Raw genomic sequence first — 26,068 nt, 5'->3', positions numbered from 1 at the left:
GCAAAATCACTCAGTAGGATGTTTGTTCTAATTTGCTATGAGCTCAGAGCGCATCGAAAATAAGACTAATAGGCTATAAAGAGTGATATGAACATATTTAGAACTTACCGGAATGAAAATGTCTGAAGCACCAACAGATATTAGGAGATGGAAGAGAACTGGATATCAGCTTGTCTCACAGCTGCTATCCAGGCTAGACGCCTTCGTTTGGTAACATCGATACACGAGCTGCCTCATGTTGCTTCCAGGTTGGGAAAGAATGAAAAGACAAACCTTTTTCAAGCTTATTCTCTTGCTGCGATCGAACATTGCAGCAGACCACACAGCAAATACGAACCATGGCTGTTGTGTGTGCCTTCGCTCCTTTTTCGCTTGCGCTTTGTTTAGACCCCCAAAATGGCGGATTGGGCCAAAATCCTTTTGACGCCCACCCCCGTGACATCACGCTCCAAAGCCCTATATGGGGTACAATGATAGTGGGTCCATTCTTCATCAATGGAAACCTCAAGGCCACTGGATATTTGAAATTGCTACATGATGATGTGTTTCCCTCTTTATGCACTGAAGCTGGCACGTTCCCTGAGTTTTTCCAGCAAGATGGTGCACCACCACATTATGGGTACCAGGTCCGAGCATTCCTAGATGAACAGTTTCCTGGAAAGTGGATTGGTCGTCGTGGGCCAGTTGAATGGCCCCCAAGGTCTCCCGATCTGACCCCCTTAGACTTTTATCTTTGGGGTCATCTGAAGGCAATTGTCTATGGTGTGAAGATACGAGATGTGCAGCACCTGAAACTACGGATACGGGATGCCTGTGCTGGCATTTCTCCTGCGGTGTTGCTATCAGTGCCCCCTCACATATACTAATGTGCCACAAACAGGACTTTAATATCACCAACCATTCCCATTTTATTACGGTGTATCCATATAAATGGCCCACCTTGTACATATCTGTGTTAACGCAGATTAAGCCGTCTAATCTGAGCTGCTGTTAACGTGTAATTTCTAAGGCTTGTTATGGAATCAGAACGATGCCACCTTGAAACGAAACCGAAAAATGGATTGAAACCGAAAAAAAATATTGTAACTGAAATAAATGTACTGAAAAATCTTGTATTGAAACCGAAAAAAAATTTGATAGTGAAAAACAATTAATTGAAACTGTAATTTTTTTGTTTTCGCTTACAATTTTTTTTTGTTTTCGGTTTCAATCCATTTTTCGGTTTCAATCCACTTTTCGGTTTCAATCCACTTTTCGGTTTCAAACCATTTTTCAGTTTCACTCTGCTGGCACTGTTTTGGCGTATGGGGGCGCGCTGGGGGGCGGGGATTCCGACCCGCATGTATTTGCATATATTATAATGCTGACCAATGACTGGAGAAAACACTGACGACGCGGCTGCGGTCACGGACAAACTCGCACGTGTCTGTTCGGGAATGGCAGATGCTGAGAGGTCCAGCGTTTACATTACCAACTATTTCAAAGTGACAGCCTGAGGTGTTCTTCAGTAAATTGGACTACCGGACAGGAGGACCTGAGGCCCCACCGCATTATTTTTGGTAAGTTAAATGTGTTTGTAAGCTAATCCGTAATTTAGGTCCTTAGCTAGCTACCTAAGGACCTAGCTAGCTAAAATGAAAACTCGGCTGTCGGGGAAACATGTTTTGTAAAGTTCGTTTAGCTACCCCGTGCAGGTGAATGAATTTACCCTGACTAAAGAAATCAAGAGAAACGCACCGGGCTGCTCAGTGACTAACCACAGTTACTGTACTTTTATTATGAGTATTATACTGTAAGAGCAACAGGCTGGACTCTGCTTCTGCTCCTGTGCAGAGCTGATTATTAAATATGTGCAAACAGCAGCATGTTTTCTGTCGCTTTCCACATGTGGAAGGACATTAAAGCCAACTTTTAAATTCCCCTCATTAGTCAATAGCTACGGATTAAATAGCAAAGCCCGATACTTATGTACTGAAACCAACTACTTCCGCTTGTCAGCTTAAGTTAAAATGTTACATTTTTCCTCTGATTATTTTTTTTAGGTTTTTTTTTTTTTTTTTTTTTTTACTGAGTTTGTTACAAATATTCAGGTTAAAAAACTGTCCAAATTATTTTTAATGAATTATGTTCACAAAGTCACATGTTCAGTACTCTGTACAGCTTGCATTCTTTAGGACAAATAATTTGAAACGTTAATATTTCTTGTTCAATACTGAGCTGATAACACCTCTGTATGTTGTGACCAGGATGCAGCAGCAGACTGAACCTCGACTGAAACCTGCTCCATCATCTCATCTTTGCAGATGTCCATTTATAAAGCATCAACAACTCAAAGGTAAACATGATATTAGAAAATGTGTTAGTAAAGCCTTTAAAACAAATAAAAAAATAAACAGCTGTCGGCAGAACTGTAGGACTGAACAACTTCAGATCCCGAGTGTGTGAGGCCGGAGAAGGATCAGCTCTATTTCAGATTTGAGAGATAAACTTTATATTTCAGTTTGTGATGATTCTGTTCTGTTTGTGATTACAGGAGCTGTCCTCAGATTCAGACCTCAGCACCACCCAGTGACAGCAGACAGATCATCCTATATCTCCAAAATTAACTGAAGAAAACAGTACAAAGGTTAAAGTACCACATGTGCTGTCAGTGAAAGCTGCAGCTGTTTTATTGATAAATTTAAAGACAAAAAGTCAAAAGGATTAATCACCCCTGTAACTGTGTCACTATACATCAGCATTAACAGTACCTCAGTTTGGTGTTTCAGAAAACTGCTGATCTCAGACCTGCACAACTTCTGTTTTAAACACTGAATGTATTCAGCTACATGAAGAGCACATGATGTTTTCTCTGACACAATTAAATAAAACCTGATTAAAAGTCAAAGGTTGTTACTTGTATTTGAATTAAAAACTTGTGATCTGGAATTCTTTCACTGTTTTTTGACAATAGTGTGTTATTTATCATAAAGTAATTCAGAGTCATTCATACCAGAGTAACCAGTGAGCACAACATATATTTAACTTTCTACAGGACTCAAAGCTATTACTATAGCTTATAGCTATTACTTAACTGCACTACTGTATAGTTCTGTGTAAATAATCATTCTGTACATATGATGATTTTTAATCCTACAACTGTTTATAATTTGCATAGTTCACATTTCTGTATAACTGTATATCTCAGATTTCTGTAGTTTTTCATATTTATATCCTGTACATAGTTTGTACTCACTACAGCCTGTACATACTTATAGTTATAGAATATTCACAACATACTTCATACCGTGTACATTGTAACATACCATAATAGACCCATTTCTGTAATATACTTACATATCTATACTATTGCTAATATATATTGTAATATATCTATATCATGGCTAAAGGCACTTCTGGATGGATGCAAACTGCATTTCGTTGCCCTGTGCATGTGCAATGACAACAAAGTTGAATTCTATTCTATTATATTATGTAAAAGTCCAGACCCTCTGAGGATTATCTGAGTACTTCTAACATTACACAAAGCAAAGGTCTCCATCAGTGTTCATGAAATGCTGGGTTTATCCTTCTTGTGAGGGAGCTGCTGGTGAAGATCACGAGCCCTGCTTGATCCCGGCGATGAGTTTTAGTCTTCCTGGTGTTTCTGAAATGATGCCTCTCACTGTGGGTCAACAGAACTTCTGGCACAGGACAGCTGTAATGAAAGAAATTGAAGTTTTGGAAATGCCCTATATGTGAGAAGCAGATTTTGTATTTACTTTTCTTTTGCCAATCAAGATAACAAAGTATAATTTTCACCATACAATTACTAACCTTGTCATCTCCTGCACTGTCTGTTTTGGACTCTGGGCTCGTCCTTCCCAGCGCTCATGAGACTGCTTTGATGCACTGTGGTATGAGGTGCTAACCTGTTGACAGTGTTGGGAAGGTTAATTTTAAAATGTATTCCACCAAAGATTATAGAAGTAATGTATTCTGAATACTTTACAACTACATGAATGTGCTATTGCTGTGTGATTTATTACTATTACTGAAGGCTACTTGCCATACCAACACCAACTAGATGTTAAAATCTTAATATAAATGAGTAACAGTAGGTGGACATTAGGTAAGGCTGCAGCGATCTCGTATAGAAAACTATTCAGCGCGTATATAAAACAGGTCATCGGCTCCGAACCGTAGTAAAGGGACCTCTGGCTAATACGTCCAGTTCGTGTCGGGCTCATAGCTGAAAACTAGCTTTACTTTGTTGTCTGGGTCAAGTTTGCTAGCGAGAGACAGAGAGAGGCGTTGAAAGGCTGCTTATTGTTTCGGAGGAAAACACGAACACAGTGTACAGTCGAGTCTTAACAGTTTACTTACAGCTGGGCTCGTCAGGCACTCTTTTTGGCTTTAGTGGTTATTATTATATTTACATGCTTCCAGCTCCCGTTTCTGCTCCGTGACAGCTCGTACTTTTCCTTTTTCTCCCTCCTCGCTCACAGACACATAACGGGTATGGCAGTCCATTCTCCCTGCAGCACGGACTACACTGCCCATGAGGCTACATTGTTTAGGGCGATGCCTGTAACACTCTGCTATTGCCTTCATATTAAATCATTTTTGTATAATAATTTTTAGAGGCTCTTATTGTGTGTTTTGTTTGGGTTTCCACCGGCGTGGAATTACCAAAAAATAGAGAGACCATAGCCTAACATATGAAACAGGTAAATACCGCCATGTAATCCATTTATTTCAACAAACTAACTGTATTCTCAATATCACCTATTGAACAGTAATTGTAACGGATACATTTACTCATATTTTGTATTTTAAATACGTAACGCCGGTGCATGTATTATGTTACTGCCCAACACTGCCTGTTGAGATCCTGAGATCCACTCCTAGAACACCGGCCTCCAACTCCTGAAGAGACACGGGTGTCCCTAAATTTAGCAAATATTAGCTTCAGGCTAGCTTGCTACGACGAATAGGCTAATACCAGCATTTTACCACAACTTCACCAGATGTAGCTAAAAAAACTAAACTAATGCGGGACAGCAAGAAAAGATGACAAAAAATGATTACTTACTTGCGGTTTGGAGGTTCAAGCTGAAATTGAAGCAGCCATTGAAAGACGGGAAGAGAGAAAGATGGCAGCTTGGTCAGCACTAGTGGCCTCTATAATGTATGCAAATACATGCGGGCCGGAAACCCCGCCCCCCCCCCCAGCGCGCCCCCGGACGCCAAAACAGTGCCAGCAGATTGAAACCGAAAAATGGTTTGAAACTGAAAAATGGTTTGAAACCGAAAAAAAAAAATTGTAAGCGAAAACAAAAAAATTACAGTTTCAATTAATTGTTTTTCACTATCAATTTTTTTTCGGTTTCAATACAAGATTTTTCAGTACATTTATTTCAGTTACAATATTTTTTTTCGGTTTCAATCCATTTTTCGGTTTCGTTTCAAGGTGGCATCGTTCTGATTCCATACTTGTGACTTGGATGAATTTATCCTCAGCAGCAGAGGTAAGTCTTGGTCTTCCTTTCCTGGGGCGGTCCTCATGTGAGAAATCTTGTCGTGGCGCTTGATGGTTTTTGCACCTATACTTCAAAGTTTTAGCAATTTTCTGGACTGAATGACTTTCAGTTCTTAATGTAATGATGGACTTTTGTTTTGCTTTAATTAGCTGATTTGTTCTTACCATAATGTTCAATAAGCATGTTAAGTGCGTATATTTTCCCTTTTTTCCGAGTCTGTTTGCTCATGTTAAATAAAATATGATTGATATAATTTTTGAATTATTTTTAATTGTGATTAATCCACAGTAACCCTGTGATGAATCTGATTAAAAATTGTAATTGTTTGACAGCACTAATATATTAGTGTATACTTACCTATTAGTATATAGGTTTTTTTGTTAAAGTTGCATTTCACAGGAGAGAACCTGTGCTAAAGATTGAAGAAAACTATTCTAATTCTCTTTGAATTTAAGCATACATTCTTTGTGTTTATTCTCCATTTACTTTATTATATTGCATAAATGTCTGTTACAAGCTTAAATATAAAGTTGAAAAAGTATAATTTCAGCCAAAAAGTGTAACTGCTATAATACAGTACACAATGTAATTATTTACAAAAACAAACAAACAACCAACAAAACCCTAATCTAAACTAAACTAAGCAGTGTAGTTACATTCATTCTAAAGTGGTCAACTTGTCATGCCTCATAACCATAACCAATAACCACATTTCCTGGATATATTGGGACTCATCAATAAAATGATTAAAAAATATTCTGAAAGATTGCACCTGGTAAAAAAAAAGAATGCATCTCAACCGGTTCACTGAAGAAGTCTCATCAGAAGAGTTGCTTACAAGACATGAACACAGCTCTAGCCACCATCCCAATATCTCTAAAAAGAATCACATATGCCTCTTCCCCAGTAATCTTAGAAACAATGCATACTCAGAAACAGTATGAGCTCAAGGATGCATGTAAACAAACAATCTCCCAGAAAAGGACCCAGTCAACTTGACAAAAGCAGGTGTCCGACCACTAGTCTTTGGAATTAAGAGCTGGACAGGAGCAAGAAGTGACATGATCCACACCTATGGAAGAAGAAACTAATGGCACTCCATGAATGACTGGCAGCACAAATAGAGCAATTGGTAATTAGTGATGTGCGATACCACTGATTTCCTTTCCGATCCGATACCAAGTAAAATTCAGGGTGGTATCAATGATACTGATCTGATACAATACAATAAATAAAATAAGTTTTTGTACAAAGTATCTTTTATTGTATCTCAAATTGTAGCATCATAATGATTACAGGACATCAGATTACTTGTTCTCATCACTTAATAATGCAGAATTCATCATATAGAAATAAAAAAACTGAAGTTGTGCGCTATTTGAGCATGTTGCCTGCCTGCAGCACTAAAGGACTCCGTGAGAGACGTCTGTCTCGCCCTAGCAGCACCTGTCCCTGTCCACTCCTCCTCTTCAGTTCACCTCAACATACGCTTGTCATTTTCTGTGATATGATTTACTCTGAGATGTTTGACAAGGTTAGTGGTGTTGCCACAACACCTCACTTTCTTGCCACATGTATTGCAAACCACGTCTCGGCTGTTTGTGGATGTAAACTACGTCAGCACATGACTCCAATTACGCTCAGCCATTGTTGTGAGTGCGCATGCCAAGGGGCTGCGACACATTTATACAGCCATATTTTGCACATGACTATGAAAGGTGGAAGAGGAAGTAGTTCATTCCAATGTAGACAATCCGAATGACATAGTTTCTTTCCACTGTGTTCCTGTTAATGATAAACTACAAATTTACCCTAAATTACTAAAATATCGATATTTTAATGTGAGAATCGATTCCAGAACATAAATGACTGGTATCGGAGGAATCGATATTTCAGTATTGATCCGCACATCACTACTGGTAATAGGAGGTGCTCACCCAGATTGGCTCACAGTGTTACTGGAGCACAAGTATCTGGTTAGGCACCATGTTTCTAAATTTAGAGGCAGGAAATGTCTTTAAGACATTTCTGAAGTTTAACTAATTGGTTAAACTGCAGGATTGGTAAAAATGGTTTAAAAATAATATAGTCAACAGAATTAAATGCTGCACAGAAGTCTAGCAAGACAAGTACAGAGATTTGTCCACTGTTAGAGGCCTTAAAAACCTTATTTGTGACTTTTTCCAATGTTGTTTCTGTACAGTGATGAGTTCTGAAGCTGCATTCATCATATTTAATATTGAAGCATTAATTAACGGTATGACTCAAACAGTCTTGTAGGAATGGAGTCTAAAAGACATGTGATGGTTTGGAGAAAGTAATAACAGAAGTTAACTCATAAAGTTTCATTAGCTTTTTCCTCTACTCATTTCCAGTTAAGTCCTTTCTAGATTTTGATCCAAAAACACACATTATAAATATGTATAACGAGTAGAGAGTCTGCTTGTATACCTGTCTGCATTATCTCAGGTGCATTTTGCTGCAGAAGCACATCCTGCTGCAAACTGCAGCAGCAGCAGAAGCTGCATAGACTGACCCACTTTTAGAACTGAGTGGGAGTGCAGTGTTTGCTTCTCATCTGGATGGGAAGAAGGGGTGCTGAGTGCTGGATAAAGGAACAAATGTCATCTGTAGTTCACCAACATCCCCTCAGGTCACATCCAAACACATGTGCAACCACATCTGAGCTTGGCATGGAAAACGTCGGGGTGTCAGATAGTCTGACAGACGCACTGCTGGGCCCAGCAGTGTACTCTCTGAAGGCCTGTCACTGTCATAGCTCTTCTCACCGTTACTGCGCTAATCACTTAGCCTGTCCACCACCTAGCGCTCCACTATGCTGTTGATCAGCTTTCCATCTCTCGACATTCTTTACCACTTTGTTTTCCTTTTTCAGCAAGACATCAAATAGTTTTATCCACAAATGTGAATCGTGATAATTAATGGCACACAATGTTTCTCATTTAAAATCTAATCTAAAAGAGGTGGACACAAATTATCCAACCCTAATTGAAAAGCTAAAAGCAATAAAACAGCCTTCCTCTACGTTAATGTGATTCTTGAATGGGTGGGGAATGAAGTACTGTGCTTAGAGGTGGGTAGTATCAGTAGCGGTGAGGAAGTTTCAGTAACTTTGGTGCTGCTTTTTTACCCAAAGTTCCGAAACACCGTCAGTGGGCACATTTTCAGGGAGCAAAATTACAAGAGAGCTATTTGCGTTAATATTAAAATTGCTGTCCATATTTCTGCTGAGGATGGCTTACAAAACTGGATAATGCACATCTGTCTCAATAATTCACAATTGTTTATGATCCTTTTTACAGCCACTGTTCAGCTACGAGAGTGACTGAGCTCATGAGACATTCACAACACAAGAGAAATATTTGAAATTATTTTTATTTTACCCAAAGGGATGAAACTATTTCCAAAAGGTAAAAATAAAGTAGGGGCAGCAAGATAGTACGCTGGTTAACAGTATCAAGTCAAAGCAAGAAGGTCCAAGGAGGTCGGGAGATATGAATGTGAGCATGAAGGATTATCTGTTTTCTGTGTGTTGGCCAAGTGATAGACTGGTGACCTGTCCATAGTGTATCCTTCTTCTTGACCCTATGACAGGAATTAGTGATAGGAATTCCGGCTCTTTTTAGAGAACCAGCACTTTCGGCTCGGCTCACTTGTCGCTTTAGTTAATTTATTATCAACAACAATATAAAAATATGCACAAAAGAAATTACTAATGTAAAAAAAGGGTGGTTTTATTTATATATGTTTATATATAAATATATACGGTGGCCCCTAGAGACAAAGCACGTACAAACTCCAAAACACATTGCCAGCGTTAACTGAACTTCCAAAACAGAGCTACCTAGATCACTTAAATTACACAATTGAAAGTATATGTCTATTGTTTGTGTATTTATACACAAACACTCATATATACCCATATGAAAGTGGCCACTTTCTCATTACTTTCATACATTGTTTTAGTAAGTATCCAAAACATACAAGTTTCATTATATAATTTTTCAAGGGATCTTATATCTGTTTTCACTCTTATATGCTTTTCATACAAGTTTCACACAAGACAGACACAAACTTTATAAGATTTATATATATCTTTTCCATATGGGTATATTCAAATAATTAAAAAAAAATCCTCATTTACCTGTTACTACTACCAGTGTTGGTCAAGTTACTTGAAAAAAGTTATCAGTAACTAATTACTGATTACTTCCCCAAAAAAGTAATCCCGTTACTTTACTGATTACTTATTTTCAAAAGTAATTAATTACTTAGTTACTTTTTAAAAACACGATTTACAACCTGAATAGGTGATAAAGCGACAGATCTTTCAGCCCAATTCTACTTTTTCTACATACAGGGAGTGCAGAATTATTAGGCAAGTTGTATTTTTGAGGAATAATTTTATTATTGAACAACAACCATGTTCTCAATGAACCCGAAAAACTCATTAATATCAAAGCTGAATGTTTTTGGAAGTAGTTTTTAGTTTGTTTTTAGTTTTAGCTGTTTTAGGGGGATATCTGTGTGTGCAGGTGACTATTACTGTGCATAATTATTAGGCAACTTAACAAAAAACAAATATATACCCATTTCAATTATTTATTTTTACCAGTGAAACCAATATAACATCTCCACATTCACAAATATACATTTCTGACATTCAAAAACAAAACAAAAACAAATCAGCGACCAATATAGCCACCTTTCTTTGCAAGGACACTCAAAAGCCTGCCATCCATGGATTCTGTCAGTGTTTTGATCTGTTCACCATCAACATTGCGTGCAGCAGCAACCACAGCCTCCCAGACACTGTTCAGAGAGGTGTACTGTTTTCCCTCCTTGTAAATCTCCAACCCGTTCTCACTCCCGACGCGTAAAATAATGACGATTTGTCACGTCCCTTAACTTCTCATGCTGACGCCTAAGGTACCCTTCCACGTTTTTATGTGACGCTGTGGGTTGTCAATTCATTCCAATATGAACCCGCTCGCGGCGATCAGAGACGCTTCGAGCAGAGGCTCCAGCCATCCATTTACTCCAATAATAACCCCGTCACGGCGAAACATGACGCCGTGAAGCACAATCTAACTGGAGAACCGGGGACCCTCTCCGCGAACGGGTTTTTCTCCCTAATTTAATGCTTTCTTTTAATGACATCGTTAACATTTCTCAACAAAAACACGAAAGTATCACTGATAATTCAACAATAAAATTGCTTCATGTTGTGGCCATCACACAGTGTTTTCCAAACTGATTCACGATCTGAAAGTGCGCAGATTTAACGTACATAATCCTTTGTTAGGTTTATTATTTTCATTTCACACGTAAAACACATTTATAGATTCATTCACCACTCCTGTTAGTTTTGGACGCGCTCGGCTCCAGCCAATCAGACGCAACCTGTGTAAGCAAAGGCTGATGGGAGAACGGAGAGACCCATTTATAAGAATAAGAAAATGAGGCGGAACTGATTGATTCTAATGCAGGTATGTAAAAAATACATATATTTAAAGTAATACCTTGATGTGTGTTTCAAAGTTTGTTTTTTCATAAAAGCTTCAAACAAACAGAGGTGACTGATCTCGGAAACGGTGTAATGTATTTAAAAATGGCTACAGCTACCGTCAGCATGCTTGCTAGGTAACGACTACACGTGTCTACTGCAGCATTAGCCATTTAATCCAACGATGATGGATTAAATCTATTACAAACGTTAAAGGACTTGTGTGCTGCAAAATACCCTCACATGGTGCGTAAAGCAGTTTTTGCGCTAAGAGTTCTGCTAGCTCTTTACAAACTGATGATGCTAACATTAATTGCTAACATTAACCGGAGCGCCAAGACTGAAAATCATTTGAATTGCGTTAGTTATGTGTTTATGTCACTGAGTTCTGCAAAAATCTCTTTCCTCTTTAGCTTGAAAATGAGTGATTCAGAGGATCCCGAGCTGGAGGAAGAGCTTCAGGCTGCTGACGAACTCCTTCAAGATATGCAGGTAACATTTTTAGTGGAAACAGTTGTTAAAGAGGGAACACGCTTGTCTAATATTTTGTACGGAGTAAATGTTATGTTATTTGAATTTTTTTTAAAGTTTATGTCAAATTAAGTTGGTTAACTTAAGATGTTTGATAATCTTTGCTTTAATCATAGACTGTATTTTAGGTGTTCCCTTTTTTCCTTGTTAATTGCGTAGAATGATGCACAGAGTGAACCTCAGCCAAGACCAGTGCGCTGGAAAAAACGTGACAGACAGGGAGCTTTTATTCCTCAAAGACCATCAACCAGTCAAAGTACTAGTTGCATGCCACGTGGTCAGTGTTCACACAACCATTGATTTTATCTCACAACTTGTTTTCACCAAAGAATCTCAGTAAGTAAATATTCTTCATTCCCCCCCCCCCCCCCCCCCTCCCTGTCCAGAGAGCAGCATCAATGTCCACGTGAAGAACCTAGTTATGTTGCCAGTGTCAACCCAACAAAAGGTACTTTACCTTCTTGTATATATTGTGATTTCTGTTTACTTTTATATTTGTTGTTATAGTTGAGTTATGCAGGGCTTTTGTGGAGTCCTAAGAAACATACTGCCTAGAGTGTTTTTCAGAGTTTCTTCCTTTCTTTATTTTTTTTCTGTTAGTGTATGGAACTGAGGTGCTTCGTCAGGAGCTCCTTCAGTTGTTGGAGGATGGAGAAGAGGATGCAGCCATGACTTGTGAGACGTCGTCTGAGTCAGCTGCTACTCACTGGGCGATCAGAAATATGGTGTCCTCGCAAAAGTGGAAAGAGGCCAGGCCTTGTCTTATAGACAATATGTTAGCTACTCTGGATCCACAGTCACACCGTGTGTGTCAGTGTGGCAAACAAGTAGTTGTGAGGTGTCTGGACTGCCTGCCTCTTCCATTCCTTTGTGCTGACTGTGATATTGCAGTTCACACACGCTTTGTCCTGCACAACAGAGAGGCAGTAACAGGAGGGTTTTTGCAGCCTTCATCAGAGTTTCACAAGCCAATAGGTACAGTTTTTAAGTCTTATGCATTTCTTGCTATGTATGAGTATGAGTGGGTGCTGTTATTGTATATTTATTGTGTATCAGTTAATTTCTAATTCTTTTTATATATATTGTGTGTTTTAATGTTAGTTCGGCTGTTGCCTGTGCAAAGGCCAGACCATGTGTGTGACTGCCCAGCAGGTAACGTTGAGGTTTCACCCGGCGCAATTGTGGCTCTTGTAACCATAAATGGTAAGTTGCCCTTTTGTCACACACTACATACACAATAGATGTGTTTGGAGGTTTTATTGCAAATTGTGCATTGCTATCTTGGTTTTAATTACCCTCGGCCCGCAGTATATGTGGGCACCTGTCAAAGGTTATTTGGATTTACCAGACCGATTTGAAAACAACATGAAAAAAATTAATGCTTTGAGCCATGACTGAATTTATCCTTATCCTTTCTACAGGGCGTTATAACCTTGCACTGCCAGTGGTGAGCTGCACCAGCTGTGGCCTAATGTGGTCCCCCTCAGTTAAGGACATCCTGGGTAGTGGATATTGGCCTGGCACCTTTAATTTCTGCACCCTGTTTTCAATGGATGTCTTTCAGTCTTTCTATGACATTAAGAAGGCTGCACCAGGGATGTCACTTAAGGCATTTGTCAAAATGCTGGATGAACGAACAGCCCATTTTGGAAGGGTGAGTTTCTAAATTTGCTAAGTTTAAGGAAATTGTGCAAATCAATGTTTATGATGACTGTCCTTGAATATTCTGTTGTATGTCCTCTATGTAAAAGAATGGCCGAATATCAGCTGATGCCTTCAGTAAAAGTTTCTTGGAGTGGAGTGCTGTAACGTTTGAGGTGGACAGGATGTGCAAGGAGCCATGCTTTAGCTGCCCTGCCTGCACTCCAGACATGCTTGCCGTCTCAGTTGATGGAAACCGCAAGCTTTATCGCTTTCAGTCTAATGCAAGGTACGTTATGCATTGTGTACATAAGTCAAATATGGATTTGTAGAAAAATGTATTTTAATGTTTCTTTTCAAACAACTGTCACTGTGTTCGTTCAGCACTTCAGAGCAGGGGAACTTTGAAGGTGTCTTCATTGAAAAAGATGAGGAAGTTGCTGAGTTTGTGAAATACATCCAGAGACACACAAATCATGTAAGATACACATATATATATTAGTGCTGTTAGCGTTAATCTTGTTAAAATGACGTTAATGCCGTAACCATATACACATACGTGTGTGTGTGTGTGTGTGTGTGTGTGTGTGTGTGTGTGTAGACATATATGGATGGGTCGATATTTTTTTTATTTTTCTCTTGGTGTTGTCGTAATACTATTTACTTTACTTTATCTTAATGTTTACTTAATTTTGTCACCATGTGTATTTAAAAAAAACAACATGATTTTTATTTTGTGTTATCAGTGCTGTCCTGGGGAGATCTGAGGTCTTGTGTGACTCGAGGCTAATTCAGCTAATTGTTATGCATTTGTTTTAAAAAGTTTGTCCCTGATAGGGCTTAATCATGTCATGTCTTTTATGTTAAAATCTTTGAGTGTATAGGTCCCGGGGAAAGGGTTGTGCGGATCTTCATCTTGGACTGCAGCAAAGGAGTCGTCCAAAAAGTCCACTGGGAAGTTGGATGAGGAGGGCATGGAAATAGCTGTTTGTCGCCACGGAGTCCTCTTAGCTGCATTGAACATGTTTCGAGGGGAGATCTTTGCTTACCCCCTTTTTCTCCAGAGGAAGTTGGCAGCTAGCATCCCAGGACATATTACGTTCCTTTGCTCCGATGTGGCCTGTAAATATTTCCCCTATTTAACCAAGGTGGCTCAGCAGTGCCCTGAGCTGAGGAACCTCTTGTCAATGCGTCCTTTTCTCTCCGTCATGCATGCAAAGGCTCACACTTGGAAATGCGAGGTATACTGCAGCTTGTAGTTTTGGATTAGTTTGAGACATTTTGTGTCACAGGCTGGGTCTCCGACCCAGCACTCTGAGTTTTCTTTGTATTTTTTGATATGTTATTAGTTTGTGTTATTTCCTATTTGCCTTTAGTTTAGGCAGTTATTGTTCCTGGGTTTTCTATGTTTTGGGGTTTTCTATTTATTTCATCACGTATTAGGTCTGTTAAGTTGTGTTGTCATTTCCTGTTTTATTCTGACAATGTCATGTGTTCTTTGTTCATTGTATTTAGCTTTCCTCTCCTGGTCCTGTCATTAGGTTTATGTCTGTCAGCTGTTTTCCCCCATGTGTCGCCACTTCCCCTGATCACCTCATGTCTGTATTTAAGCCTTTTGTTTTCTTCATGCCATTGTCAGTTCGTCTGTTTATTCTCACCAGAGTTACAGTCATAGTCATAGCCTGTTTATTTTCCACCTCGGTCATAGTTATAGTTTTTGGTCTTAGTACCTTTAGTGTTTTGTTTCTTAGTGTTTTGCCAGCTCAGTGTTTTGTTTCTTAGTGTTTTGCCTGTTTGCTTTGGTCTCTTGGTTCATTTCCTGCCGTCATCGCAATAAAGGTTCACTTTTCTGTTAATCATTACTATTCCTCGTCATCATCTGCTTTTGGGTCCTGTTTCCGCACACATCGGCGCACCCCGCCGTGACAGAACGAACTGACCAGTCATGGACCCAGCGGATTCTGCTCTCACCGAGTCTCTAGAGGAGACTGCTCGGATCCAAGCGATCCTCGACCGCTTCTTTACAGCGCCCGATTTGAAGAGCAAGCTGGTAATGATTAACGCTGCTGAAGCTATTATGGAGAGGGATCCCCGCCTTCTCCAGCTCCCGGACTCACCTGCCATAGTTGATGCCTTTACGAGGATAAAGGAGATGCTGCAGGCCCAGGGACTGTCGAGTCAGGAAATGGCTTCCAGCACCCACCAGTCACAACAACCCCACAATCAGTCATCTCCATTGCTGCCTCCGGAACCTGAGTGTGTTCGTGTCGGTTCGCTGAGATTCGCCGCAGCGTCACCACCTCTCAGCTCACCAGTTTCCACGCCCTCATCACAGTCTCGCCATACTCCTGTCACAGTTCAGCGCGAGGAAGCGCCGCACACCATAGACTTGGACGACGACGAGCGCCAGTCTATATTCTGCGCTCTCTTGGAGGAGGAGCTCCGGTGGAAGCCGTGGCTCATTCCGGAGCACGAGCACTCTTTCCGGGGAACTCGACTGGCTCTCGGGGGACCTCGGAGTTACCAGGGACTTCCACCCATCGCTCCACCGTCTTCCACTCCTAAGAAAAAGCGGCGTGCGCGCCACCGACGCTCCGTATCACAAACGCAAGTGAGTGATTACATTTTGGCTCCTCATGTTTTCTCTCAGGAAGTTGTTGAAATTGACACTACTTTTCCGGTTAATGAGCCCGGCTATACAGAGACTGTTTGCCCTGGAAAAGCTAGCCATCAGGCTCAGCTAAGCTGCTGTGGTACTGCTATCCAGGCCGGTTTGGAGCCGGAGACGGAGGTACAGCTGGTGCAGCCAATTTCAGTGTCAGCCGGAGGGCCTCATGTTTCGTCTGCTGGAGGTTCAGGAGAACCCAGCCAGCTTCATGCTTCATTTGCTGGAGGTTCAGGAGAACCCAGCCAGCCTCATGTTTCGTCTGCTGGAGGTTCAGGAGAACCCAGCCAGCCTCATGTTTCGTTTGCTGTTTGCTTTGGTCTCTTGGTTCATTTCCTGCCGTCATCGCAATAAAGGTTCACTTTTCTGTTAATCATTACTATTCTTCGTCATCATCTGCTTTTGGGTCCTGTTTCCGCACACATCGGCGCACCCCGCCGTGACATTTTGTTATAAGGTTGAATGAATTCAGCAGTCATGTATTGTGACCTCCTTTCTATAGATCAAATGGGGAGGTGCGTTTCAGGATGGGGCCGGTTCAACAGTTGGAGAAGAGGTGGAACAAGTAAACAGTTTCCTGTCTAGGGCGGCCATCACAACGAAGTACATGTCTAAAGCAGGTGTGTGTCCGTGTCTGAGATTCCACTCAGTCTCCTGCTCATTAATTCTAATTTGTATACTAACTGAAATGCAGGGCGAACAGACATGCTGACCCTCCTGGCTTTGGGGTGGAACAAAAGGAAAGTGGAACAACTGGGCCGCACTTTGAGCCAGCGATATCTAAAGGTCATTTTTTCAACACCCATTTTAATGTGTGTGGTAATGGGGGGAAAACACCAGTACTCTTTTAATGTCAATATGAATGACATTTATGAATGCATTCTTAGATCATAAGGATCCTTAGAGAACAAGTGGAGAGCCTGAATGCGACCAGAAATGAGCTGGGTGTGGATGACGACACACTGCAGCAATGGGTGGCCGATGTGCAGAAATGGGCTGAAGGTGAGTCTCAATATAGTGCACTCATGTATAACAATAGGACCCACCATTGCCTCATTAAAGAACTTAGAGTTAAGATCTTTCTGACAGTGTCAACAAACAATGAAAAATAAGCCTTGGAAAAGCAAATTTATGGCAGAGTTGTTGCGTTTCATCAAATTGGATAGAACCTGGGTTGAAATGATGTCGTACTAGTTGGTTTTATAAACCTGAACACCAACATACTTGTTATCTCATGATTATCATGAGATAGCAGCACATGAAGGCTCCAGATGTCTTATAATGAATGTCATCAAGTCATTACAGAGTCCACTGTAGTTTGGTGACTGTTACTCATCCTGTATTCTGATTAATATTCCTCTCACTTAGAAAGTGATCAAACTGATGGCAGCCTTGGAGCGTTGCAGGCACGAATAGAGGAGCTTGTCGTCATCATCAGAGTGCGAACACAAAGTCTTTACAGACAAAATGGTACGTCCCAGTTTCTTTGAAACGGACCGTTTGATGCTCAGTTTGTACAGCTTGTGCAGCTACTTTGTAAACAGAATCAAATCAGATCCAGGTTTGTTTAAGCTGGATGTGATTTGTTCTAGCAAACAAATTGATGAGTGTAGATTAAAATGAAACTATATACATTATGTGAAGGTGTGAATTTTTTATGATTATTTACAGATAGCAACAAGAGGCGACACAGAATTCGCAAGGTCATCTTAGTTGAGAAGAAACGCTTGGCGGCTGCTGTTGACGACTACAACAAGCTCGCTGAACCAACAAAGCAAATCGTATCCAGTGATGCCCTCATGCAGACCGATATTTGGCCCTGGCAGAGCACAAGTGAACGTAAGCTCTTGATTTATAAATATCCTTTTTAAACAAGCTCCCAGTATCTGAGCAGTAGTTGAATGTTTTGTTCTTGAATCATAATATGCTGCTATGTTTTCCCATCTGATGTTGTTAAACTGTAGCTGCTGCTGACCTCCGGACAAAGAGAAAGGTCTTTGAGAAGGTGATGGCTGTGAGGCGCCTGAGAGAGGAGGAGATGATCCTTTGCAGGGAGATGCGGCATCACTGGACAGTGTTGCGAATGCGTTCTGTGGTGTTGGGGACAATCTCCTCAGACTGTAAGCACTTTATTTATTTATTAATTTTTTGATGAATCGATTGAAAATAAGAGCAGATGCTAAAGTCTTACTGGATCTTTTACCTATATCTAGATTGCTAGCTAACACTGCCTTCTCCCTTTTAAAAAAATGTTTAATTACAGCATCCTAATTCCTTGTGTTTATGAGGTGATTTTTTTTTGTTGTTTGTTTTTTTTACTTTTCTCATATTTATTTGTTTTGTTCTTTTTACAGCCTCCTTTGTTGGCATGTCGGAGGATGCACAGAAGGGACTCTGTAGCCTGGTTTTAAAAAAACAAAGTGAACTGAAAGCTGAAATGCTCAAAGTAAAGGACGTGTACAAGAGAATCCTCAGCCACCAACCACTCCTGGAAATGGACTCGGAGGAGGAGGAGGACATTCCAGACGATGCCACTGAGAGTGATTTGAGCACTTCTGATGAAGACTGATTGTGTCATCATTGATGTTATGTTTGGTAAAATAAAAAGTTAATCACATCTCTGTTCAATGTGATTTTTCAACAGACATTTTACATTTTGAGAAGAAAAATGGAATTTCCTTGGTGCAGTTGTTTACCCTGAATCATTATTTCCCATCTAATTTAATGACTAGTGTACATGTTCAGATACGATAACATAATTTAATTTATGGGATGCTTTCTGGGCTGCTCAAATAATCACAAAATTTAAAAGCACCAGGCAGCACACTCACAAGTAAATTTTTTGTTCAGTGTTTTGTCGAAGAAATCAACAAGTACAACTGAGATGTTTGCTGTAGTGGTGTGTTTGTTAAGAAGCATGCCAGCACACTGGTGAACTGACAGTCCCAGAATGCACCCGTGCCATTGACTCGCCCCAGAGCAAATGAAATTGCTTATCTAGAAAGACAACCGTCATCAAAGAAGAAGTAAAAGAGTAGGAAACAAATGGTAAGGGAAGGTACTGTGGGGTAGGAAAGAAAGGCCAGAGCTGTGCAAAATGACCTCCAGCAGGCCACAAATGTGCACGTCTGCTCAAACGGTCAGAAATGGACTCCATGAGGGTGGTATGAGGGCCCGACGTCCACAGGTGGGGTTGTGCTTACAGCCCAACACAGTGCCGTATGTTTGGCATTTGCCAGACAACACAAAGATTGGCAACTTTGCCACTGGCGCCCTGTGCTCCTCACAGATGAAAGCAGGTTCACACTGAGCACTTGTGACAGTCTGGAGACGCCGTGGAGAACCTTCTGCTTCCTGCAACATCCTCCAGCATGAGTTTGGCAGTGGGTCAGTTTTGGTGTGGGGTGGCATTTCTTTGGGGAGCTGCACAGCCCTCCATGTGTTCGGCAGAGGTAGCCTGACTGCCATTAGGTACTGAGATGAGATCCTCAGACCCCTTGTGAGACCATATGCTGGTGCGGTTGGCCCCGGGTTCCTCCTAATGCAAGACAATCCTAGACCTCATGTGGCTGGAGTGTGTCAGCAGTTCCTGCAAGACGAAGGCATTGATGCTGTGGACTGGCCTGCCCATTCCCCAGAACTGAATCCAATTGAGGACATCTGGGACATTATGTCTCGCTCCATCCACCAACTGCACCACAAAATGTCCAGGAGTGGGCAGATGCTTTAGTCCTGGAGTCTGGGAGGAGATCCATCAGGAGAGCATCTGCCACTTCATCAGGAGCATGCCCAGGTGTTGTAGGGAGGTCATACAGGCATGTGGAGGCCACACAGACTAGTGAGCCTCATTTTGACATGTTTTGAGGACATTACATAAAACCAGATTAATGATTCTGTATTGCATTGATCAAGGAACCAACCCAATAGGAGCTAAAGGAATCCTCTTGACATTACTTCACTCAGTAAGTTTATACTATGTTTAATGTGCATTTTCTTCATCAGTTTAGAACATAACATGTTAGCGCTCCCTGGTCCTTTTTGGAGACAGATCCTGAGACAGCAGGCAGCTATGGAGAACTCGTGTCAGCTGTGGTAATTAAGGAATACTTTGATTTAATATTGATTTCATGACAACTATCCTCTGGCACATATTCCTGGATATATATAATGACATAAGTAAACTCCCATTTTAGAATCATTGCCTTCTTTGATCTGACTTATTGCCTCAGACTTTGGCCCTGTGTCCCCAAAAGTATAGAAAATCCATGACACTGAGTAAGAGGCCTTTATCATGTTATAAGTGAGAGAGTTTGGTGTAACAGTGGTTGAACATGCCAAATCAATCCACAACATACTGCCATTCCCCAGCTGTAACCTGCATATGCATCAAACCAAAATCCAGTATCATAGCCACAAAAAAGACATAAAGATTAGGTTAAAAGGGTTGTCTCATTTTGCCAGATAGCTTCATCCCAAAAAAGATAAACATTCTTCAAAAACAAAAGTTTGTGAATATTTGCTGTATTGCCAGGCCTAAACCAACCTGTTAAACTTATCAAATTATTGTCATAGATACAAACCTATTGATTGAAACAGAATAATCCATTGAAGCCTCCATCATCATCCACAATCACTGTTACTGTTCAGATTATTTTATCTCTGTTTTCCTCTAGAATGTTTTGAAAATCAGCATTTGATCAACAGACTTTTTAAAAGTTTATTTTGATCCTATTGTTTACGTGTGTAATTGCATTTTTATTGAAATTATGACAGGAAAACCCTCAATCAAATTGTATCTTTGATATCTAATAATAATATTAACAATAATGTTACATATGTAATATGTACACAATAATATTGTGCAAACAAACAAGAAAAAAAGCAAAAAATGTCAATTTTTTTTAATACCCTGTATATAAAGACCACATATGACCACAACTCCAAATGTGCAATTGTCACTGCATCTAAACATGACATATTACAAAAAGGTAGAAACATATAATATACAATATGTTCTGAAGCTGGTACTGGTGCAGTTAACTTTGCTTTAGGCTCCCATACACAGTAGGTGTTACTTACTATACGTGCAGTGCAGTATTACTTTACCTTGTAATATGTTATAATAAGCAAGTCACTTCTATATTTATGAGGATGTAGACAATAATGTTGGCTGATATGTAAAACTATGAGATGTCGAGTGCAGGGAAGATATTATTGATCGATCAGATTCGTGAATATGTTAGGTACTTAAGCCACAATTAGAGAGTGAAACAGAGACTGACACTGGTTGAAATGTATAGTAAATATTTTATTTTGAACTTTTATGCTGAACTACAAGCTGTGAACTGTGCGATCTCTGCGACCTGTGGTGCCTGGTTTACTGTGTGTAAAACTGCGCAGGTTCCCATGTGTCATCCCACACTTTGCCACTGTCAGGAGAAAAACATAACAAACAACAACGACAACCACACACAAAATAGGACAATTTAGGTTGTGACATATGACAATTTTTTAGGATGAAATATCTTCTATATTCATGTCATGCTTTATACACCTTCATTGTAATATAAATTAATCAAATCAAGTCAGAGAGTATTAATATATGTAGTAGATGTCAAGCAGGACCACAGCAGCAGCCACGATCCATTGGAACCTGCTGGATGAGAGAGCACAGAAACTCCAGGGAAGAAGTTTAGTTAGTAACATGCATGAACTGCATTACTGAGACATGTATGTTTACAGATGGTGGTGAGGGAGAGGGGGAGAGTTTTCAGTAAAAGGAGACGTGACTGCATCTTCAACCAATACTGAGCCTGCATAACCCTGAAAGAGACAGAGAGAGAGGGGGGGGACACTAACCCCCAGCAGTCTGGTCCTATTACAGCATAACTAAGGGCTGAGCTGAACCAGCCCTAACTATAAGCTCTATAAAGAAGTAAAGTCTTATGCCTACTCTTAAAAGTGTTGACCATGTCCACCTCCAAAACTCATAATGGACTTTGGAGGTGGACAGCTATCAAGCTCCTCACAGAAGAGGAGCTCGATAGCTAAAAGCTCCCAATTTACTTTAGTCCAAATACATGAATTCAAATTGAGTTGATAACTATTTATCAACAATATGAATGTCTGTTCCCGTCCAACAAAGTTGTTACTACATACCATGTTGAGCAAGGCTTCCACTTGACTTTAACTTCTTCTTTTTCCTGAAAAACATAATATAAACAAACAATTAATTAAGAAAGACATGCAAGTTGCATACAAAAAGGAGCTTATAAACATTTGTGTACTATTGAATGGCTCAATATATTATACAATTAGTTTACAAAAACATAAGAACCACTACAATGCTTGTACTGCCAGCATCGAGTGCATGTCAGCAAAGCAACACTGCTTACATTGTGGCTCACAAGCAAAACTAACTGAAGCAGATGTTACTGAATGGGAAGGAGCACCTCCACATCAATCACTCCTTCTGAGCATGATGTCAGGAGGACTTTAAAGAACGTAAACATCAGGAAGGCAGCATGACCAGGTCGTATCAGGTGGTCTGTTCTTATTTAATGTCCTATTTGGAGTGAAATCCTGACTCAGTGGCTGAATTAGTGTAGATTCATCAAATACAAAAGCTTATGGATATTCAGTCAGGCACAGTTCAAATCCGGGAAGTCCAAAGACGCAAACAAATCTGCACAACAGCAGGCTAAATTACTTACATTTACAACTCTCCTGTCTACTATCTCTTCATATTTGAAAATCTTCTGTGTACGGTGTTTTCGGCATTCTGAAAAATAACAAATGAAATATTTACATGAGTTCTGTAAAACTGGAAAAAATGCAAAAATTAAGAAAAAGAAATCTTAACAAACTTAACGAACATGTCATGTGTTTCGTACATTTACAATACCATAACGTCTAACCTTTCCTTGTCCTTTTTTTCTTTGGGACATCCGAGGTGTACACCGTAGAAATTGAGGGAGATGCAGGATGTGGAGATGGAGAGGAGGATGCAGGAGAAAGCAGAGATGAAGAGGAGGATGCAGGAGGAAGCAGAGATGGAGAGGAGGATGCAGGAGGAAGCAGAGATGGAGAGGAGGATGCAGGATGAAGCAGAGATGGAGAGGAGGATGCAGGAGAAAGCAGAGATGAAGAGGAGGATGCAGGAGGAAGCAGAGATGGAGAGGAGGATGCAGGAGGAAGCAGAGATGGAGAGGAGGATGCAGGAGGAAGCAGAGACAGAGAGGAATATGCAGGAGGAAGCAGAGATGGAGAGGAGGATGCAGGAGGAAGCAGAGATGGAGAGGAGGATGCAGGAGGAAGCAGAGATGAAGAGGAGGATGCAGGAGGCTGACAGAGGGAAGATGTTGGTACAGGCTCTAAATGAAGAATAAATTCCTCGTTTAGAGCCTCTGGGTCTGGGACTGGTCCAGCATCGACACTGTCAGCAGAGGATGGTCCAGCTGCTGGTGTAGAACTTTTAGCAGGAGGTGAAGCTTGTAATTCTGAAAAATTTTAAATATTAAACATTCATTAAAATGGGTTGAAAAAATGTACAGTACACATAAACACATAATAAGTAGTGATTTGCATGTTTTCAGTTAAGTTTTTACTAAAGATACAACTGGTAAATATTGGCATCAAATAAGTCATCTCGCACACTCACTGACCCAAATAATTCAGTACAAGTGCCCTCTAGGGTAGTGTGACATCTGTAGTGCTTTTCTACATTGTACATTAAAAAATTAATGAGTGTGACTATAAATCCAGATAGATAATGACTTTTTCCTCTGATGACACTACTTTCCTGACTTTGTAGTGAATAACATTTGACACTTCAAGCTAGTACTGTGACTTAGGAGTTTTGTACAATGGTGATGCTAACTACCTCAGGGAGGTAATCAGGTAACCTCTTAAGAAGTATATAAGTTATTTAAGAATCTTGGTGTTCATATTGGTAACATTATATAACATTTGTTATACTAGAAAGTCTCGAAGAGAATTATCAGGTCTGGTTTTCGTGAAGATTTTTAAAATTACATTTGTATATACATGAGTGTGAAAGACCATACTATACACACACACATACAAAATTGTTCAGGTGGGTAACACCAGAGGTTCAGTATGGCTAGCTTTGGTGATGTGACCGACACATGGGGAGGTAATAAGGCAGATATAACACTATTTTCATGTTAGCAACAGGACATGTAGGGCAGCTGTCACCTCACAGCAAGAAGGTTACTGGTCTGAACCTTGGCTGAATAATAGAATAGAACAGAATAGAGTAGAGTAGAACAGAATAGCTGGTGACTGTTAACTATCCTCATCCTCACCATCTTGTTTGTCTCTATGTACCCCGTGATGATCTGCCTTCTTATCTAGGGTGTACCATGAGTATCACCCAAAGACAGCTAGGATAGGCTACCTGATAAGGACACCTGGTTACAGATAATGGACAAAGCATATCTTACTTCTCAGAAGGTGTTCATAAAGCTTACTCATCTTCATGAGGATGTCACGTGCAGCACCTTCCGCTGGTTCGATCTGAGTGATCACGTCCCCTACTATACGGCCCTTACGGTCAAACTGTCCAAGAAACAGAATTGGTTGGTAGCCCAGGGCATGTAGCTTTGAAACCTGCAAGAACAACAAAGAAAAACATGCAGCCAGTCTTTCATGTAAGCAAATTGATGTATAACAAACCTTTAAGTTTCACATCTTTGTTGTTTTATTGTTGTCGATAGTTAAAAAGTATTTATGGTGACCAAACCTGTAAATGTATGATAAAATCCATCTTGAAATGTTTTGTCTCTCAGTTAATAGCCGATTAAATTAAAAATCAGAAGTAGCTTGAATAAAAATAGTTTTTAACAAGTTTTTTCTAGTTGGATGTCTTTAGTGTGATGATGTTATTCTGATGTGAATAACTTTTTTATTTATGCTCTTTTATAAATTAATATTTTATGTGTATATACATGTCTTGTTAGTTTCTTACTTCATGATATACAAGAAAACATTGACAACTGTGATTAATAAAGAATTGTCTACCAGACTAACCACTTATTAGATCAGAACTTTTAAACTTACTGACAACTGGGCTGAATTAACCACCCTGTTCGCATTTCTGTTTTTTTTAACAGAGGCAGCCCAGTTACTGTTTTTAAACTGTTCTTGTTTTTTTTTTCAATCCCTCCTTTAGGTTCAGGCTGCCCAGGCATCCACTGCATGTCTTCCTGTTGCAGGTGTTTGGGGCCTGACAGGAAGGGCATGGTTTGGTTTTTGGCTTTGTCATTTCTGCAAATGAAAATGGAACATGTAGGGATTATTTCAGGTCTGTTTTGGTGAAACGATTACAAAAATAATTTATGACCAAAGAAATAACTTATATTACGAGGCAGTATTACACCATATTTAGAAAAAAAAATCAATTACGAGATTAAAGTCATTAATATTGAGTTAATTACGTGAATAGGGTTAAAAAAAACCCTGAATTGATTACAGAAAAGATACATTGCTAAAATAGAGCAGTACTAACATTAGCTGGGTGGCCAAGCAAGTGTCTTACACATGAGAATACATCACAAAAAAATTTAAATAAACTTTTGCAGAAGTAGTTCTCTTGGTACACAGACTGCTCTGTGAAAACATTTCAAGTTTAATATCAGTTTAATATCACTGAAATTAATATTTCAGTGAACATGCAAATTACCCACAGTTTATCACAACTTACTTAGCTAGGATCTGCCTCGTGTCCAGTCGAAAACTTCGCTGCAGGACCGTGAGTTGAAAGATACATTTACTACGATTCCCAAGATGCATTGCAGTAAAAACCATCCAATCGCCTTGCTTAAGATCTGTTGACGTGTCGCTAAAGGCGCGCTGTAGATAAATATTGCAATTTGTAAAAAATAAAATACTACAATTTGCATTTTTTAATTACATAATTAAACACTGGGCCAGTTTAATTTCGTATTATCGCTGGTTATTATTTTAGAGTAAATAAAGGAATAATGGGTAGCACCAAGCTGTTGTTATCTTCATTTCCATAGCGACGGCGGTTGAGGATTATGGGTAGTGTGCAGTTACGGTATTAGTGCGTCTGCGTAAATTGGTCTGATTGGTTGGAGCCGAGCGCATCCAAAACTAGCAGGAGTGGTGAATGAATCTATAAATGTGTTTTACGTGTGA

The 26,068-nt window shown here is 39.9% G+C and overlaps 2 protein-coding genes and 4 long non-coding RNA genes across 8 annotated transcripts; 4 read left to right on the top strand and 2 right to left on the bottom strand.

Moving 5' to 3' along the window:
• Positions 1–1,485: 1,485 nt before the first annotated feature.
• On the top strand, positions 1,486–2,617 carry LOC143412803 (uncharacterized). The gene is made up of 3 exons (XR_013093336.1): positions 1,486–1,559; positions 2,247–2,335; positions 2,534–2,617. It is a non-coding gene; the product is annotated as an uncharacterized LOC143412803 (long non-coding RNA).
• Positions 2,618–2,645: 28 nt separating this feature from the next.
• Positions 2,646–5,161, bottom strand: LOC143412804 (uncharacterized). The gene is made up of 3 exons (XR_013093337.1): positions 5,075–5,161; positions 3,817–3,911; positions 2,646–3,697 (listed from the first exon to the last, which is right to left on the bottom strand). It is a non-coding gene; the product is annotated as an uncharacterized LOC143412804 (long non-coding RNA).
• Positions 5,162–10,770: 5,609 nt separating this feature from the next.
• On the top strand, positions 10,771–12,241 carry LOC112436001 (uncharacterized). The gene is made up of 5 exons (XR_003024861.2): positions 10,771–11,032; positions 11,463–11,541; positions 11,740–11,857; positions 11,967–12,028; positions 12,181–12,241. It is a non-coding gene; the product is annotated as an uncharacterized LOC112436001 (long non-coding RNA).
• A 1,173-nt stretch (positions 12,242–13,414) lies between these two features.
• Positions 13,415–15,179, top strand: LOC112436006 (uncharacterized). Its single transcript, XR_013093244.1, has 3 exons — positions 13,415–13,510; positions 13,606–13,699; positions 14,106–15,179. It is a non-coding gene; the product is annotated as an uncharacterized LOC112436006 (long non-coding RNA).
• A 119-nt stretch (positions 15,180–15,298) lies between these two features.
• On the top strand, positions 15,299–18,503 carry LOC143412371 (uncharacterized). The gene is made up of 8 exons (XM_076873594.1): positions 15,299–15,832; positions 16,389–16,506; positions 16,581–16,672; positions 16,774–16,888; positions 17,255–17,356; positions 17,558–17,725; positions 17,851–18,006; positions 18,241–18,503. Exons 1-8 carry the CDS (start codon positions 15,299–15,301, stop codon positions 18,453–18,455), a joined length of 1,500 nt encoding a protein of 499 aa, XP_076729709.1. The 3' UTR covers positions 18,456–18,503.
• Positions 18,504–21,180: 2,677 nt separating this feature from the next.
• LOC143412802 (uncharacterized) lies at positions 21,181–25,794 on the bottom strand. 3 transcript variants are annotated; one of them, XM_076874580.1, is made up of 7 exons: positions 25,611–25,794; positions 24,968–25,174; positions 24,352–24,517; positions 22,804–23,385; positions 22,600–22,667; positions 22,046–22,089; positions 21,181–21,315 (listed from the first exon to the last, which is right to left on the bottom strand). In XM_076874580.1, the coding sequence occupies exons 3-7, from the start codon at positions 24,386–24,388 to the stop codon at positions 21,264–21,266; spliced, it is 783 nt and encodes a 260-aa protein (XP_076730695.1). In that variant the 5' UTR covers positions 24,389–24,517; positions 24,968–25,174; positions 25,611–25,794; the 3' UTR covers positions 21,181–21,263. The 3 variants fall into 3 exon arrangements, 2 of the variants coding, with proteins under 2 accessions (XP_076730695.1, XP_076730694.1); XR_013093335.1 differs by having other exon boundaries at positions 21,186–21,315; positions 21,441–22,089; XM_076874579.1 differs by lacking the exons at positions 24,968–25,174; positions 25,611–25,794 and having other exon boundaries at positions 24,352–24,902.
• Between the last annotated feature and the right edge of the window lie 274 nt (positions 25,795–26,068).

This window comes from Maylandia zebra, linkage group LG15 (assembly GCF_041146795.1).
Source record: "Maylandia zebra isolate NMK-2024a linkage group LG15, Mzebra_GT3a, whole genome shotgun sequence".
Classification (NCBI taxonomy): domain Eukaryota; kingdom Metazoa; phylum Chordata; class Actinopteri; order Cichliformes; family Cichlidae; genus Maylandia; species Maylandia zebra.
This window is presented reverse-complemented; position numbering and strand designations above follow the sequence as displayed.

Excerpts from the sequence above, each read along its gene's own strand:
- LOC143412371 (XM_076873594.1), top strand. The coding sequence starts at position 15,299 with ATGGAGAGGGATCCCCGCCTTCTCCAGCTCCCGGACTCACCTGCCATA. Across the intron at positions 16,673-16,773 it reads TGAGCCAGCGATATCTAAAG|ATCATAAGGATCCTTAGAGA; the intron begins GTCATTTTTTCA and ends ATGCATTCTTAG. Across the intron at positions 16,889-17,254 it reads TGTGCAGAAATGGGCTGAAG|AAAGTGATCAAACTGATGGC; the intron begins GTGAGTCTCAAT and ends CCTCTCACTTAG.
- LOC143412802 (XM_076874580.1), bottom strand. The coding sequence starts at position 24,388 with ATGAAGATGAGTAAGCTTTATGAACACCTTCTGAGAA. Across the intron at positions 22,090-22,599 it reads TAGACAGGAGAGTTGTAAAT|GAAAAAGAAGAAGTTAAAGT; the intron begins GTAAGTAATTTA and ends TATGTTTTTCAG. Across the intron at positions 21,316-22,045 it reads TGGAAGCCTTGCTCAACATG|TGGCAAAGTGTGGGATGACA; the intron begins GTATGTAGTAAC and ends TTCTCCTGACAG.